The sequence below is a fragment of the Nicotiana tabacum genome, chromosome 1 (assembly GCF_000715075.1).
Source record: "Nicotiana tabacum cultivar K326 chromosome 1, ASM71507v2, whole genome shotgun sequence".
Lineage (NCBI taxonomy): Eukaryota > Viridiplantae > Streptophyta > Magnoliopsida > Solanales > Solanaceae > Nicotiana > Nicotiana tabacum.
Window position 1 is genome coordinate 218,516,334 of NC_134080.1, and position 18,423 is coordinate 218,534,756.

The following is an 18,423-nucleotide window of genomic DNA, read 5'->3' on the forward strand; positions in this document are numbered from 1 at the left end:
CAGCAGGTTCATTAGTTGAGATCAAAGAATTTCTCTTCAGTTCGTGTGCAGTGGAGAGGTCAGCCTGCCGAGGCAACTACCTAGGAGTTCGAGTTCGATATACGGAGCCGATATCCCCATCATTTTCCCGACTCAAGTACTTCTTTTCTATGTCCGTTCGAGGATGAACGATTGTTTTAGAGGTGGAGGATGTGTTCTGAGACCTTAAAACCTCCTTTTATTTCACATCAATTTGTGTGCGCAGTTCGGGCATAAATTCGTAAAGCTTTTATGTAAAATTTGAGGGAAATGCTAATTTTGCCAAAAAAAATTAAATTTAAGTTGACTTTGGTCAATATTTTGGGTAAACAAACCCGAACCCGTGATTCGATGGTCCCATAGGGTCCGTAGAAAAATATGGGATTTGGGCGTATGCCCGAAATTGAATTTTGAGGTCCCAAGCCCGAGAAATGAATATTTGAAGAAAATTGTTTAACTGGAATTATAAGAGTTTTTGAAAATTTGAAGATGTTTGAATTTGATGGTAACGGACCCATATTTTGGTTTTGGAGCCCGGTACAGGTCTTATATGGTATTTATGTTGTGCCTGTAAAATTTGGTAAGAAACGGAATTCATATGACGTGAATCGGACCTTCGGTTGTGAAATTTGAAACTTAAGAGTTTTTGAGATTTTTCTTTGATTTTGAAGCTAAACTTGTAGTTCTAGGTGTTATTTTGGTGATTTGATCACACGAGCAAGTCTGTATGATGTTTTTAGGTTAGTATGCATGTTTGATTTGGAGCCCCTAGGGCTCGGGTGAGTTTCAGATGGGGTTCGAGATATTTGAGACTTAGAATTTCTGTTGTCATAGCTGTTAATGGTGCTCAGATTAATTGTGCATCGCATTCGCGTTACCCCAGTCGCATAGTTGAGGGGTCATTTTGTTCTTCGCGAACGCGGAGCTTAGGATGAGAACGCGAAGCTCTGGTCGGTTACCCTTCGCGAACACGTTCTAGCCCACCCGAACGCATAAGGTTAGTGGACTTGGGGAGGGGAGATCGATTTGTTCTATGTGAACGCGGACCATCCAGTGCGTACGCAAAGGCCATTTAGGCCTGACCCATCGCGAACGCGGCAGGCCCATCGCGAACGCGATGAAGGCCTGCCCAATCTTTTTAAAACAGTAGCAAAATGGGAATTTAGCCTACAACTTCCAATTTTCAAAACTAGAGAGCATTGAGGCGATTTTTAAGAGGCAAGTTCTTCCCCAAACTATTGGTATATGATTCTAAACCTTCTTCTTTCGATTTCTCTTTGCATTTCATCAATCTTCATCCAAAAATCTAGGGGTTTTATGGTAGAAATTGGGAATTTGGGTAGAGTTAGGGCTTTTTGAATAATTGTAATTTAGACCTCATTTTGGGGTCAAATTTCAAAACTAATTGAATATTCGGGCTTGTGGGTGAACGGGTGATCGAGTTTTGGTCCGAACCTCGAGTTTTGACCAAGCGGGCCCGGGGTCTATTTTTGACTTTTGGGGGAAAATAATAGAAAACCTACAATTAAGCATTGGATATGAATTCTTTAGCATTTATTGATGTTGCTAAGTTAATATTGACTAGATACAATTGAATTGGAAGTGGAATCAAAAGGAAAAACAGTGTTTGAGGCTTCAGTTTGGCTGTGAAAGTTCGAGGTAAGTGTTTGGTTTAACCTTAGCTTTAGGGAATAGGTGTTGTGCCTTATTTGATATGTGCTAGTGTAGTGTACGACATATAGGTTTGGTGATGAGTATTTATACGTTGGTGTCAAGCATGCGCGTGAGTCCTAAATTGTGATCGTTGTATTTCTTAATAATTACTACAAATTCCTAAATTGTTGATTGTCCATGTTGATCAAGACTTATGATTATCTTCTTGGTATTTGTTTATTCTTGAGCATTAGCTCCAGTTGAGGTTCATTTGTGAAGTTAATTGTTGGTACAAGTTTGGTTATAGCTGATTCCCTTGCCGGGACGTATTTAATTTTTATTGTTGATTCCCTTACCGGGATGTATTTATTCTTATTGTTGATTCCCTTGCCGAGATGTTGTTGTTGTTATTGCTTGGATGAGGAAAGAGTGATAAAGCATGAAGGGTGATGTCGTGCACATTCATACTTATGCATATGGTAAGGAAAGAGAGATAAAGCACGAAAGGTGATTTGTACATTTACATTGATACTGATGCATATGGTGAGGAAGACAGATAATGCACGAAGAGGGATGCACATTTCTAATATTTATATGGTGAGGAAGAGAGATAAAGCACAACGGGTGATGCCGTGCAAATTTTCATTATTGATTGCATTGGTGAGGATTGAGAGTAAAAGCACGAAGGGTGATGTCGTGCACTTACTACCTGTTTATTATGATTTCTTGTTATTATCGGTTCAAGTGCCTTAATTGTTTTATTCCGTTATTACTGTGATTCTTTATATTGTCATTTCCCTCATAGCATGTTACCCTTCCCCCGCTACTTTTGAATTGCTTTTATTACTGTTATTCTGCTAGATACTGTTTAACTGCAGGTTATGTCGTTTCCTGTGTCCTAGCCTCGTCACTACTTTGCCGAGGTTAGGCTTGACACTTTCTTAGTACATGAGGTCGGTTGTACTGATACTACACTCTACACTCTTTTGTGCAAATTCCGATACTGGAACATATGGACCTTAGCTAGGGGTTGCTTCCTTCAGTTCATCGGAGACCCGAGGTAGTCCTGCAGGCATCCGCAGGCCTTGGCGTCCCCTTCCTATCTTTTTTCTTTCTGTTCTTTTCTATTTCAGAGGTAGACATGTATTTTCTTTGTTCAGACCCTATGTGTAGTTCTCTTAGATAGTCCGTGAGATTGTGACACTAGTTCTGGGTGGTTTATTATTATGGATTCGTATTGGTATTAGCTTAATTGTTAAATTTCGTTCTTCCGCATTATTATTCCGTTGTTTATAATATGTTAACTTGTAATTGTTAAGAGATTAAAAATAAAAAGTGTAAATTAATCGGAATAGTTGGCTTGCCTAGCTTTCACTAGTAGACGTCATCACGATCCCGATGGCGGAAAATCCGAGTCTTGACAATAACTGTAATTAGTTTCTAGTTAGAAGTATATATAAATATCTGTACTCTTAGTTTGTTAAGAGACGGTTTTCATTTTGCTTCTTGAGTTGCAATTCAATGAAACAATACTTGTTTCTCTTCTCTCTTGCTGAGCCTATCTTCTCTCTGCTCAAGCTTTAGATCAGTTGTCCATGGTAGCTAACATGGTATCAAAGCCACCAACAATGATCTAGGTTGTCGTCGTCCTTCGATTCTCTTCTCTGCTTCTAGGTTACTTCAATTCTGCAGAATTAGGTGCAGAATTATCTTAGAGTAATCACAAATCGAAGCTAGGGTCTGCAATTTTCTCCAAAGCTGCAATCAATAATGGCAATTGGTACTGAAGACAACAATACAGTAGCTAGTACACCAGCTAATGACACTTTTGGCAACTCTGCTCCAACTGGTTCGTCATTTCCCTCTATCGATCATAATCACCCACTATACCTATAACCAACTGACACACCAGGTAGTTCTCTAGTCTCTATTCAATTGACTGTGTCTGATAATTATGCCTTGTGAAGTCGTGCTATGAGAATTGGTTTGTTAGGCAAAAGTAAGTTAGGTTTTGTTGATGGAAGGTTTCCAAAATCAAAGTTCGAACCAGAGCTTCATGATTTGTGGGAAAAGGTTAATGCTATTATTTTGTCATGGATAATGAATGTTGTTAGGCCTGGTTTGCTGAGTAGTGTATTATATGCATCTAGTGCTCACAAGGTGTGGGAAGATCTAAAAGAAAGATTTTGACAAAGCGAATGGCTCTGGAGTGTTGTTTCTTCATAGAGAAATGCATAATTTGACTCAAGGAACCATGATTATAGCAGACTACTTCTCAAAACTGAGAGATTTATGGAATGTTTTTGATGCTCTAATGCCTTGCCCAGGTTGTCTATGTCTTGAGTCAAAACAATATTCTCAGCACTTTGAGGCTCAAAGACTATTGCAGTTTCTTACTGGTTTGAATGACTCCTATGCACAGTCAAAAAGTCAAATTATGACGATGACTCCAGTGCCTACCATTAACAAGGCCTATTCACTACTTGTTGATCAAGAGAATCAAAGAAATCTGGTAAGCATGGCTCAGGTTACACAGCTTGCAGAAGATCTAGAGAGCACTGCTCTGTATGGCAATAAAGGTACAAATGCCACAAGTGGAGGTTATAGACAGAAAAAGAATAATGTTCAGTGTGAATATTGTCATTACAAAGGGAATACAAAAGAAAATTGTTTCAAGCTGATAGACTATCCACCAGATTTCAAGTCTAAGAAGAAAGGAAGTGCACCTGGACTATATGCTAATTTTGCAAGTAATCCAAAATTTGCAGTAGAGGAAGAGTACATCAGTTGTGCAAATCAGTTGAACCTTGGGTCTCATCATCAAAAGGGATTCATTTTAGCCAATCCTGTGACACCATAAATGATACATACACAACCATTTTTCATTCAGGAGCAATACCAGCAGATTGTTCAAATGCTCTCCAAAAGAAATGCAGAAGGTTCTAGCTCATCTATCAAAATAGCTGATGTAGGTATTCTAAATCATGTGAATGCATTTGTGTCTAAGTGTGTCAATAGTGACTGGATAATTGACACTGGAGTCTCAAATCACATGACATCTAGACTTGAGTTACTACAAACACATAAGTCACTTCCTATAATAGAGAAAAACATAGTTCATCTCCCTAATGGTAATGCAATGTTAATTTCACAGAAGGGAGTGCATATGTGTTGGATAATCAAAAGATTTCTAATGTATTATACATTCCAAACTTTAAGTTCAATTTACTCTCAGTCTCATAACTCACCAAGGAACTAAAATGTATGGTAGGCTTCTTTCCTGACTTTTGTATTTTTTTTAGGATCTTTACAGTGGTTAGGTGAAGGGGATTGGTAGAGAGTAACATGGCATTTTTGTGCTTAAATGAGGTATCTCAGAATAGTTTTTAGCTCAAATATCAAATAAAAGTGCATCTATAGCTACTGCTCCTCCTCTTGCAGGCTCAAGCTGTTTGTGGTATAAGATATTGGGACATGCTCCCTTAGATGTAATAAGAAGAGTAGACAAGTTAAATAAGTTGACTGCTAGTGACAGTCACCACTGTACTGTATGCCCGCTAGTCAAGCAAACCAAACTTCCTTTTCAGCTTGGTAATACTGCAGCTAAGTCCATTTTTCAATTAGTTCACTGTGACATTTGGGGGCCATACAGATGTCCTACTCATGATGAAAGAAGGTTCTTTGTCACTATAGAAGATGACTATCGTAAATATACTTGGATTTTTCTGTTAACCACTAAGTCTGAAGCTTATGTTGTGTTAAAGAATTTTTTTGTTCAAGTTCAACATGTTTTTTGCATAATAGTTAAGACTTTGAGAACTGATAATAGAAGTGAGTTTTTTCGTATTGATTTCAAAAGTTTGTTGTCTAGTCTTGGCATTATGCATGAAAGTTCATGTTTATATACACCCCAACGGAATGGAGTTGTAAAAAGGAAACATAGAACTATTTTAAATATGGCAAGGGCACTCATGTTTCAAGCTTCTGCTCCCTTAAAGTTTTGGGGTGAGTGTGTTACTATTGTTGTGTATATACTGAACAGACTTCCTTCTAAAGTGGTTGACTACAAATCACCCTTTGAGATGCTTTATTTGCATTCTCCTTCTCTATCTCACTTGAGAGTCTTTGGTTTCCTGTGTTATGCCGCCACTTCTAGAGTATTAGACAGTTCTCACCTAAGGCTGAGTTGTTCCTGCTGTGCTTATGGGATACTCTTCAACACAAAAGGTCTATCTTCTGTATGAATTACACTTATAAACATTTCTAGTGAACAGAAATGTAATATTCAAGGAAGATGTTTTTCCTTTCAAATATGTCAAGTCATATGTCAATCATGTGTTTCCTGTTTTGGATTTACTCTCCCTAGTGGTTCATGAGAATACTACAGCACCAATTACTCCAATATCATCATCCTTGAATTCAGAGATTGACAACTTCTCAGACATTGAGTTACAGCAGACATATGATGCCATTCCTTCACTAGAAGAACATATACAGAAGACAACTTTGAGCCTACTACTGTTGACGTTCCTGCTTCTAATGCAATCAGTGATGAACCTCCCACAGGTTGTAGGAGATTTTCCAGACCAAGCAAGCCTCCTATTTGGATACAGGACTATGTCCTAAAGACTAAAGGTATCAAGTGCAAACTCCCTATCTCTGCACATGTGGACTATAATCATCTCTCCCCTACTTATAGATAAACAATCTCAGCTTACTCACTTCAAAACTATCTTTGTTCAAGGAAGCTGCATTTAATCCTAGGTGGATAGAAGCCATGGAGCTTGAATTACATGCCTTGAAGGATAACAATACATGGTCTGTTGTAGACCTACCTCCTAGGAAGATACCTATTGGTTGTATGTGGGTGTTCAGGATCAAATACAAGGCTACAAGTGAAGTTGAGAGGTTCAAGAATCACCTAGTAGCTATATAAAGCAGTTCATGCATTGTCCTAGAATCTCTCATATTGAGGCAGCATCAAGAGTAGTGAGATATATAAAGCAGGCACCTGGTTTGGGATTGCTTATGCCTATAGAAGACTCAAAGAATCTGACTGCCTACTGTGATTCTGATTGGGGAGCTTGTGTGCAAATAAGAAGATCAATAACTGGTTATCTGGTGAAGTTTGGAAATGCCCCGGTATCCTGAAAATATAAGAAGCAAAGCATTGTCTCCAGAAGCTCAGCTGAAGTAGAATTAAGGAGCATGGCTTCCTATGCAGCAGAGATCACTTAGTTGATATGTTTATGTGCAGAACTAGGAATCAAAGTTAGTCTACCTGTAAAGTTAGTGTGTGACAATAAGGAAGCAATTCAAATTGCTGCAAATCCAATCTTTCATGAAGGAACAAAATATATTAACATGAATTGTCACTTTGTAAGGGAAAAACTATGTGAAGGAATGTTGAAAACTGAATATGTACATATTGAAGATCAACTGGCAGACCTACTAACTAAGAGTCTTGGAAAAGCTCAACATGAGCATCTGTTGAATCAATTAGGATTGAAGAATGTGTACTAGTCATCCGCTTGAGGGGGAGTGTTGAAGGATTGAATCAACAAGATAATACTTAACTATAGTTAACTGCTATTGTAATCACTTGTTACATCTTGCATTTCTCGTACATTAAAGTTTCGTATTCAGTTAATTGACGTAACAGGGATGAGATTTTCTTCAGATTATAAGTATTATGCTATTTCAAATACAAGATGAGTAAATTCGTGAAAGAGAGAAGGTAAGCAAATAGCAGAAAACGAGTTTCGTTGAAGATTGTCGATTTGGGATAAAATACGGGCCGAGCGATAATACTCGATATTTTTGGACTAGTACCATACAAGGTACCATATGACCGTGATAGTATGATGTATATAATGTATTAAAAATAAGTAAATTTTAAGTAATTCGAGACAATTCTTAATTATGCGGGCAATTGGTTAATTACCAGGTAATGAAATATTACCTAATTAATTTATTGGTTATGGGATAAGATTAAAGCCCCTCCCCACCCCCACGTGGCAGCAAGACACCAACCAAGCAACGTAAAATTTTGCAATTCTAAAGGGGTATGGTGCAACCTTTTCTAAGGATATCATACGGATGTTTTCCCACTTCAGGTATGTTAAGGCTAAGCCCTTCTTTCATTTTGGCATGATCTCGTAATTACACGAGTTTGATAACGAGGCATAAAGAAAAATTCATATCCTGGAATTTACGTATATTTTCCTAGTTTTGTAAGTTATAATATTCTCCTTATCGGGACTTCATATTCAATTGAGTATTTCGTTCTTCCAGTCAAGAGAGCGGAGAGTATATATATATATAGTATTATGGTATTTTCATTACCATCGAGCTATAATCGATAGGCATGCACCTATTGGGTAACCTCTAATTAGATGGTAAGTTATATACTGAGCCTACTATAGCCGAGCGCCTATGAGCGAGCCTAGAATGGCCGAGATACAGAGCCTAGTATGGCCGAGCGCGTATGAGCGAGCCTATTACGACAGAGCAGATATATACATATACTGAGCCTTATAAGGCCGGACAACTATTTTACTTACTATATTGAGAGAGTTGAGTCAGTATCAGCAGGTGAGTATATCTTCAGATTATCTTTGACTCCCAGTTACTTCCAGCTCTTATATTATTAGTTCAGTTTCAGCTTTCAATTATATTATTGCCTTGCATACTCTACATTATTTCGTACTGATATCCCTTTTTTGGGGACGCTATATTTCATGCGTGCAGGTTCAGACAAACAGGTGGATAGACCTCCTCAGTTGGTATTGCCCGAGTTCAGCTTTATCAGTAAACTCCACGTCATTCGGAGTTGCCAGGTCTAGAATTTTTGTGTACATCTTGTGTATATATACATATAGGTTATGGGTAGTTTGGGGCATTGTTCCGATCACGGTACATCCATCAATAGAGGCTTGTAGACATATCTTGTCAGTTAGTGCAGTATGTTAGGCTTGTAGGCCATGTATGTATATTTTGTTGGCTTGTCAGCTGTAGTAGTTATGATGGCCTTGTCGTCCCAGCTTTATATTGACATTAGTTAGCGTAAGCTTCCATTCAGTTTTATATTTTGCTTCGCAAATTGTCTTGCATTGTGGCCCATGACCAAAGTATGACATTATATGTTTAGAGTCCTTTAGTCGCAAGTTGGTATCCAAGGATAGATAAGGCACCGGGTGTCGGTCTCACCCCCCAGGTTCGAGGCGTGACAAAAGTGGTATCAGAGCATTTTTTTCGTAGAGAGTCTACAAGCCGTGTCTTATAGAGTCTTGTTTATGGGTGCGTTGCGCACCACACTTATAAATAGGAGGCTACAGGTTATTTAGGATGATTACTTTTCTTTCTAATCCAGATTGTGCAATAGAACTGAGTCATAAGTATCCACTCATAATCTTTACCTTATTTATGTTTTAGTGATGCCTATTACCACTAGATGACAGGCGCAAGCCACTAGCACGGGTCAGAAGGCTATGAAAGTGTTAGAAAGAGATATAAGTTACACTATGGAGTCAGACCCATCGGAGATCATGGGTTCTATTGAGGAAGATCCATCCGAGGATCTATATGAGTCATATGTTCAAGCTGTTTCAACCACTCCGGCAGCAGATGGGGTGAGAGGAGTTCCTACCTTACCAAGACCCTTAGTGTCATTATCACAACCGTTGATCAGGGTATGAGGGGAGCGGTGCACGAATTGGCATAGCCGGGTTCCCCTTAGGCTTAAAACTATGTCAGGGTATTTGTGGATACCAGCTCTTCTGAGGTTCTAGATAGTCCACAGTCTTGAGAGTACGTCAATCAAGGTTCATCTGTGTATGTTATGGGATATGCGAAGGAAGAGGATAGTAGTCGAGCCAAGAGGAGGAAGGTAACTGATAAGGATATGAAGATTCTGCTTCGAAGTATGTTTGATCGAGGCTCTCATATAGGACGAGGCAAGGACCCTCTACTGTAGACTTCTTCCAGATGTCAGCTTTTGGTTGGTGAGTTCCACCTCTTCTTGGAGTATTACCAAGTTACGATTCTGAATATGTTAGGTTGTTTTATGAGGATGTAGGGAGCCCCGTCCCCACTTGTATATATTATGGTTATGTCTTCTTAGAGGTTTTGCGGACAGTATCCTGTATTTAGTTTTGGGTATGACATGTCTACGGCCTTGTCGGCCCTTATGTATCCATATAAGCCTTTTTAATGAATTCTGCGAGTTAAGTCCTAATATTGTTACGTATATACATATATAGATGTGCCTGTAATGGCCCGTGATAAGTTTGATAACAAATAAGGATGAGGTACGTGATTCTTGGTTGGGTAGAATTTGATGTTATAATGAGTATGGACTGGTTGGCTTCTTGATATGCTAAAATTGATTGAAGATCAAAGTGGTTCGATTCTAATTTCCATGAGAGCTTGTTTTTGAAGTAGAAAGGTAATACTGAATCATCAAGAGGTAATATGGCATCGCCGAGAGGTAAAGAGGATGATCAGAAAAGGTTATGATTATCACTTAGTTCGGGTAAAGACTGTGAAAGTAGAGTCACCAACCGTTCAATCTATCCCTATGGTTAATGAGTTCCCGATGTTTTTCGATAAGCTTCCAGGTCTTCCACTAGAACGAGAAATTAAGTTTTCTATTGACCTACTACCAGCTACTCAACCAATATCTATTTCTCCCTACATAATGGCACTCGCAGAGCAACAAGCATTGAAGGAACAACTAAAGGACTTGCTTGAAAAAGACTTTATCAGACCTAGTACATCACTATGGGGAACACTTATGTTATTTGTGAGGAATAAAGATGGTTCCTTGCGGATGCGTATTAACTATAGACAGTCGAATAAGGTAACAATCAATAATAAGTACCCCCTCCCGAGGATTGATGATTTATTTGGTCAGTTGCAAGGTGCCAAGTATTTCTCGAAGATAGACTTGAGGTCCGGGTACCCTCAGGTAAGGGATAAGGAGAAATATATCCCGAAGATAGCATTCATGACCAAATATGGGCACTTCGAATTTCTTGTTATGTCATTCGGTTTGACTAGTACCCCAGCAGTATTCATGGACTTGATGAAACAAGTGTTCAGACCCTTTCTAGATCTATTCGTGATAGCATTATTTGATGATATATTGGTGTAATCTCATTCAGAGACTGAGTACGCGGATCATTTGCATACAATGCTCAAAGTTTTACAAAAAAAGAAAGAAAAGAAGTTGTATGCAAAATTCTCTAAATGTGATTTTGGTTGAATTCTGTAGCTTTCCTTGGGCATATTATTTCAGGTGAAGGTATTCGGGTTAATACACAAAAGATTGAGGTAGTAAAGACTTGACCTAGACCCACGACGGAGGTTCGTAACTTTCTCCGTTTGGCAGGTTATTACATGAAACTTGTAATGGAATTTTCTTTTCTTTTAGCACTTTTGACAAAAGTGGTATGTGATGTCTCGCTTGTTGTTCCAGAATAACATAAGAAAATCTATGGTGCAAACAAGTTGAAGGAAGGTTGTGAATAAGTATAAATAGATATGTGTAGGTCTTAAGCTAAAGTATGGTAGAGCGACAAGGTTTTAGGAAGACATGAGGAAGGATAAGAAAAGATGAGTGAAAAGGTGACGAGAATGGATAAGTCCTTGGGGTTAAGCTCATAAGAGAGCTGATGGTTTCTCTAAGTTATAGAAGGCTCAGTATAGCCTGAATGAACTCAAAGGAGTCTAAGACTAGTAACATTTAAAAGAGATGGAATGCTACCCTGGTAGTGGAATAAGGGCGTAATCGTGATAGATGAAGGATGGAGTTTGGGCCTTCAAAAGGGGGAATTTCATGAATTGTCAAAAATTAGAATACTCATGTAAGTTAACTTAGAAGGGAGCTAAGTTTTAGTGGACTGATGCTTGCAAGCAGAGTTTCCAGGAGCTTAAGAACAAATTGACTTCACGCCAGTTCTAGCACTTTCAGAGGGTCCAGATAGTTATGCCATGTATTGTGATGCCTCAGGTGTCAGGTTAGGATATGTCCTGATGCAACATAGGAAAGTAATTATGTATGTTTCAAGGTAATTAAGGAAGCACGAGCTGAATTATCTGACCCACGACAGCGAATTAGCTACGGTTGTCCATGCACTTAAGATATGGCAACATTATTTGTTGTGTGTTCATGTTGATGTATTTGCAGATCATAAAAGCCCGCAATATATCTTCAAGAAAAAAGAGTTGAATTTGCGACAGAGGCGATGGCTTGAGTTATTGAAAGATTACGATGTTAACATTCTCTATCATCCAGGGAAAGCTCTAATGTTGTAGCAGATGCCTTAAGTCGCCTATCTATGGGTAGCTTAGTACATGTAGAATTCGAGAAAAGACAATTAACTAGAGAGATTCATCAATTGGCTTGTTTGGGGATTCGGTTAGTAGACTCTGGCGATGGTGGAGTTGTACTCCAAAGTATTGCAAAATCATCTCTCATAGGTGAAGTAAAGGAGAGGCATTACGAGGACCTAGAGTTGGTCGAGTTGAGAGAGCGAGTCCCGCAGCAGAAGAAGCCGTTGTTAGAACTCAAGGGAGATAGGGTTCTCAAATATAGGGGTCGTTTGTGTGTTCCAGATGTAGCAGGGCTACGAGACAGGATTATGTCAGAGGCACATTATTCATGGTACTCCATTCACCCTGGGTAGACGAAGACGTATCATGACATTAAGGATGTGTATTGGTGGAACGATATGAAGAAGAACATTGCTGAGTATGTCGCTCAGTGTCCTAGTTGGCAGCTGGTGAAGATAGAGCACCAGAAGCCCGGAGGGCTAACGCAGACTATAGAGATCCCGATATGGAAATGGGAGGCGATAAACATGGACTTTATCATGGGTTTACCTCGTTCTCATCGTAAGTTCGATTCCATATGGGTAATATTTGATAAGCTCACGAAATCAGCTCATTTCCTACCGGTCAGATCTACTTATACAATAGAAGATTATGCAAACTTATATATTAAGGAGATAGTGCGACTACACGGAGTACCAGTATCTATTATATCTGACTGTAGGGCCCAATTTATAACACATTTTTGGAGGTCATTTCAGAGAGGTCTAGGAACTCAGGTGAATCTCAGCACAACTTTTCATCCACAAACTGATTGACAAGTCGAGCACACAATTCAGACACTCGAGGAAATGTTACGAGCATGTGTGTTGGATTTTAAAAGAAGTTGGTATGAACATCTACCTCTTATATAGTTTGCATATAATAATAGTTACCGTTCCAGTATCCAGATGGCTCCGTACGAGGCTTTGTATGGATGCAGGTGCAGATCTCCTAAAGGGTGGTTTGATGTTGGAGAATCTGGGTTACATAGGCCAGACCTGGTTCAGCAAGCCATAGAAAAAGTAAAGCTTATTCGAGAGCGACTGTTGATATCTCAGAGTCGTCAGAAGTCATATTCTGAAGTGCAACGACGAGATTTAGAGCTCGGGGTTAATTACAGGGTATTCTTAAAGGTGCCACCTATGAGGGGTGTGATGAGGTTTGGCAAGAAAGGCAAGCTTAGCCCACGGTATATTGGGCCTTATAGGATCATTCGGAGAGTGGACCAAGTAGCTTATGAGTTAGAATTACCCTAGGAATTGGAGTCTGTCCATCCGATTTTTCACGTATCTATGTTACGGAATGTAATCCTACCCAAGTGGTGCCCACGAATGATGTACAGATTACAGAGGACTTGTCATACGAGAAAATTCCAGTTGCCATCCTAGACCGACAAATCCGCAAGCTTCGAAATAAGGAGGTAGGTTATGTGAAGGTTTTATGGAGAAGCAAGAATATGGAAGAGATGACGTGGGAATCGGAGGAAGATATAAAGTCTAAATACCCCCACCTATTTCAAAATGAAGATATAGCTCGAGATGGGATACCTCAGTATAGCTCTATTCAGGCTAGTAGGTCACCAGGTAAGCTCTTATTTTTTTACTCTCATAATTTATAATGGACAGTTGCATAAAGCCAAATATTGCAATTTATAGGCAGCGGCCATGTGTGGCATGTATAGTATGTTTTTTGGCTGCGTACGAGTTAGTTTTAGTCTAGTGTATGGGGGAGACTCTAGAAATATTCTCCCAAAGTTTCTTAGAGTAAACATTCGAGGACGAATGTTTCTAAGAAGGGAAGGATGTTACATATCGTGTTTCTCATATGTTAAAGTTTCGTCTTCAGTTAATTGACGTAGACTCGGAGATGAGATTTTCTTGAGATTATAAGCATTATGCTATTTCAAACACATGATGAGTAAATTCGTGAAGGAGAGAAGGTAAAGCAAATAGACGAAAATGAGTTTCATTGAAGGTTGTCGATTTGGGATAAAATACAGGCCGAGCGATAATACCTCATATTTATGGATTAGTACCATACAAGGTACCATATGACCGTGATAGTATGATATATAAAGTGTATTAAAAATAAGTATAATTTTAAATAATTTGAGACAATTCTTAATTATGTGGGTAATTGGTTAATTACCGGGTAACAGAATATTACCTAATTAATTAATTAGTTATGGGATAAGATTAAAGCCCTTCCTCATCCCCATGTGGCAGCAAGACACCAACCAAACAAATGACTCTTGGTCATTTATGGTCAGGTGGCAAACTAATGCATTAATTTCAAGACACATTTCATTCTAGGATATTAATTTCAACCTAATATATTCATTTCTAGGATTTTGAATAACAAAACAACATTTCATTCTCAAAACAGTACAATCAGAAGTGAGAACGTTAGCAATTTTTATAAGTTTTCAACAAAGCATTCTTTTAACTAAACAAATCCAACGAGATTTATTAGAACCTTAGCAACGTAAAATTTTGCGGTTCTAAAGGAGTACGGTGCAACCTTTTCCAAAAATATCATACGGATTTTTTCCTATTCTAGGTATGTTAAGGCTAAGCCCTTCCTTCATTTTGGCATGTCTCGTAATTACACTAGTTTGATAACGAGGCATAAAGAAAAATTCATATCCTAGGATTTACGTATATTTTCCTAGTTTTGTAAGTTACAATATTCTTCTTATCGGGACTTCATATTCAATTGAGTATTTCCTTCTTCCAGTTAAGAGAGCAGAGAGTCTATATATATAGTATTACAATATTTTAATTATCATAGAGCTATAATCGATGGGCAGGCCTCTATCGGGCAACCTATGATTAGATGGTAAGTTATATACCGAGCCTATTGTGGCTGAGCGCCTATGAGCAAGCCGAGATACAGAGCCTAGTATGGCCGAGTGCCAATGAGCGAGCCTACTACGGCAGAGCAGATATATACATATACTGAGCCTTATAAGGCCAGACAGCTATTTTACTTACTATATTGAGAGAGTTGAGTCAGTATCAGTAGTTGAACATATCTTCAGATTATCTTTGACTCCCAGTTACTTCCAGCTCTTATATTATCAGTTTAATTTCAGCTTTCGGTTATATTATTGCCTTGCATACTCAGTACATTATTTCATACTGACGTTCCTTTTTCTGGGGACGCTGCATTTTATGCGTGCAGATTCAGATAGACAGACGGGCTTTATCAGTAATCTCCACGTCCTTCGGAGTTGTCGGGTCTAGAAGTTTTGTATACATCTTGTGTATATATGAATATAGGTTATGGGTAGGTCGGGGCCTTGTTCTGATCATGGTACATCCATCAGTAGAGGCTTGTAGACATATCGTCTCAGTTAGTGCAGTATGTTGGGCTTGTTGATGTTCTAAACGTCAATACCACACAAGAGGGGGGGTGATTTGTGTGGTACCCAACTTTTGCTCTAGAAGAACCTGGTTCTTCTAGGTGTTCTAACTACTACTATTTGCGGAATAAAAAGTACATAAAATAAAGAACACAAAGATTTTTATGTGGAAAACACCACGCTCAAAAGGTGAAAAAACCATGACCTACTACTCAGTAGGATTTTCCCAAACTTCCACTAAAATCACTAAGCCAAAACAACATTTACAAAACTTTTTGTAAACCTAAGGATTAACTCTAATCCTGTTGTGGCACACAGCCTCAACTGTTGCGACAACTTCAAGTTAGCCTATAACTTGAACTCTCAAAGTACCTAATACAATTATTTCTATGAAAGATGGAAAGGTACAACTTTAAACCACCTACTACAATTGAGCTAGAATAAGAAAAAATACAATCGAACTGGTTCTTCTATCTAGTTCAAGTAGCTTCAGGAGTGCACACTCAAATCTCACATAAATTGCTTGCAAAATCGCCTTGCTCTTTTGCTTTCAATTTAGTTTAACTTCTGCGTATGTGCAATACCTGTAAAAGAGAACAATCACTGTTATTTAATGAGTTAGTAATTAGAGTTTGATTGAGCCTCAATTGTTGATCTTTCATCGAAGTTGAGTCCTTGAACAACATAAACTCCAACATTATATTTTATCCGGATTGTGTTCTCTTCAGATAGGAGACTTTCTCCCCTTATCCAATATGCAACCTTTTCGATCAGATCAGGAGATATTGCTGCTTGATCAATGAAACTTATCTCTTTCATGGGCATCTCACATGTATAGGTTGATCATGATTGTGCTTCACATGATAGACCTGCTCCATGACTGAGTTCATTTGTCATTCTTCAAAACTTCACCTGTTCTTGGGCCAACAAATTCCCCCTTTTTGATGATGACAAACTCTGTGCTTTTTATTGATTAAAAGACCTGTAAGAACTCAGCATAACCATCAACACTAGACTTAGAAAATTTACTTCTCATCAAGGACCAGGTTAATTAGGTTATAAATATCACTTATTCAGAATAATGGGTAAAGCACAATATCTTCCCCTTTTGGCATCATCGAAAAGTTGCATACTTAATGTGAATCCCAGATTTTAAAAAGTACTCATGGCCACTGGGGCAACTGCAAGTGAAAACATGGTGCAATTATCAATAATCAGCAAACATATTTAAACTATTAAGATCAGAATCATCATAGAACAAGAGAAAATAGTTGTTGTCATTGATCATGATATTTTGCCATTAACAGTCCACAAAAAGAAAGAAAGACTTTCAAAACATGAGCAAAACAGAAAAATCCCTAATCGGGGTCACTGGGGTTCACTAGGGTTACTAGACAGGTTCAGAAGACAAGTACTAGGAGACCTAAGGCTTGGAGGAACTAGAGGGTTGAGTCTGGAGAAGGTTCAGCATATTCTGAAGGATTCCATCACTCTTCTCCTTTTCTTTTTCTAGCTCAGTTCTAAGGCCATCCCTCTCAGTTTCCAATTCAGCCACACGAGCTTTGAGCCTAGCAATTTCAGCATCCTTAGTTCCACATTCCTGAACCAAAGTTCTAACCTTGCTGTAGATGGGTGTCTTCAGAGATGAACCAGGTTCAACTGGGATGACATTGACTGGATAGTCACAATCCAGAAGAGTCTTAATGCCAAAATGTTCCTTGCTTGATGCCATTTCCCATTTCTTCAAAGGCACATTCAGCCTGTCCATAACTATGGTCAGTATGAAGCCATATGGTGTAGCATGAGCCTTGGAGCCATTGATGACCCTGTCTAGTAATTTGACAATGAGGGCAGGCCAGTTGATTTGATTTCCTCTCTCAAGGCACTCCATAAGAACCAGGTTCATGTAGTTTGCAATATGTCTTCTCTCTTGTCTAGGCAGTAGGCACTTGTTGACAAACTCAAACACAACCTTGTGCTCAGGCCTCATCTCACTTTTATGCACAGCCCTGGCTTCGTTCACATCCTTTGAATCACAAAACCTCTTGGTGATGTCAAGAGCAGTAGGTAGGTAGTCCAGACATGGCCACCTTTGCCTAGTGTAGTAATCAAACCCTTCAGAAGGTATATCCAGAATTTCGCCCAGTTTTTCAGCATCAAATTGCACTGGGACTCCCTTCACCAAGCTACTGACAACCCCATCCTTAACAACAGCATTAGCCATGAACTCAATTAGTTCATTTCTAGCTAGTCTCCCATCCATCTGAAGAACCATGTCCTTCCAACCTTGAGCAGCTAAAGAGTCAACCAACCTCATCATCCCTGGTTCCACCAGGTCCTTCAACAATCTACCTTTCAAAAAATTTCTCCTTCCAAAGATGGCAAACTTGTCTTGTTCCTTCTCAGATTCCTCTTCTTCTTCTTCTCTACGCCACTCTTCATCATCTGAAACTTTTGCTTGTTTAGCTTTCACTACAGATCTTGTCCTCTTGGCTAGTGAGGGTTCAGCAGACACAGGTACAGAAGAAGATTTCTTGGAAGAAGTCTTGGACTTTTTATGTTTGGGTATAGGAACCTCCACTGTTGTACCCCTTTCTTGATGGACCAGTTCCATCTCCTCTTCATCTACAACCTCAGAGGATTCTACAACCTTTCCTTTTCCCTTCTCTATTTTCCTTTTCTTGCTTTCTTCTAGAGCTTTTTGTAAGTCAGCTTCACTTTGTTTTACTCTGCTTCTTGTGGCTCTTCCCTTAGGCACTGAAGGGGCAGTAGGTTTTGGGGATGAAGTTTTTCTTTTCTTGGATGGTTTGGGGATATTTGGAGCTTTTGTGAGGTAGCTTTGCGTTTCTTTGGGTCATAACTTGCCCCAACCTTTCTCAGAAGATCAGCCAAGGTTTCCTCAGTAGATGAAACAAGTTCATTTCTTTGTTTGCTTAGATGAACCAACCCCTCAGCTGCTTCCCCAGAGCCACTTCCCCCTGACTTCATACCACTCTCCTCTACAACCCCGCATA

The 18,423-nt window shown here is 39.0% G+C and overlaps 1 protein-coding gene across 1 annotated transcript; it reads left to right on the forward strand.

Annotated features, from left to right (window-relative positions):
* Nucleotides 1-3,901: 3,901 nt before the first annotated feature.
* LOC142164805 (uncharacterized) lies at nucleotides 3,902-4,531 on the forward strand. The gene has a single exon (XM_075223495.1). It carries the CDS (start codon nucleotides 3,902-3,904, stop codon nucleotides 4,529-4,531), a length of 630 nt encoding a protein of 209 aa, XP_075079596.1.
* The last annotated feature ends 13,892 nt before the right edge of the window (nucleotides 4,532-18,423 follow it).

Bases quoted from the DNA above. Each gene is read 5' to 3' on its own strand.
- LOC142164805 (XM_075223495.1), top strand. From the start codon at position 3,902: ATGCATAATTTGACTCAAGGAACCATGATTATAGCAGACTACTTCTCA.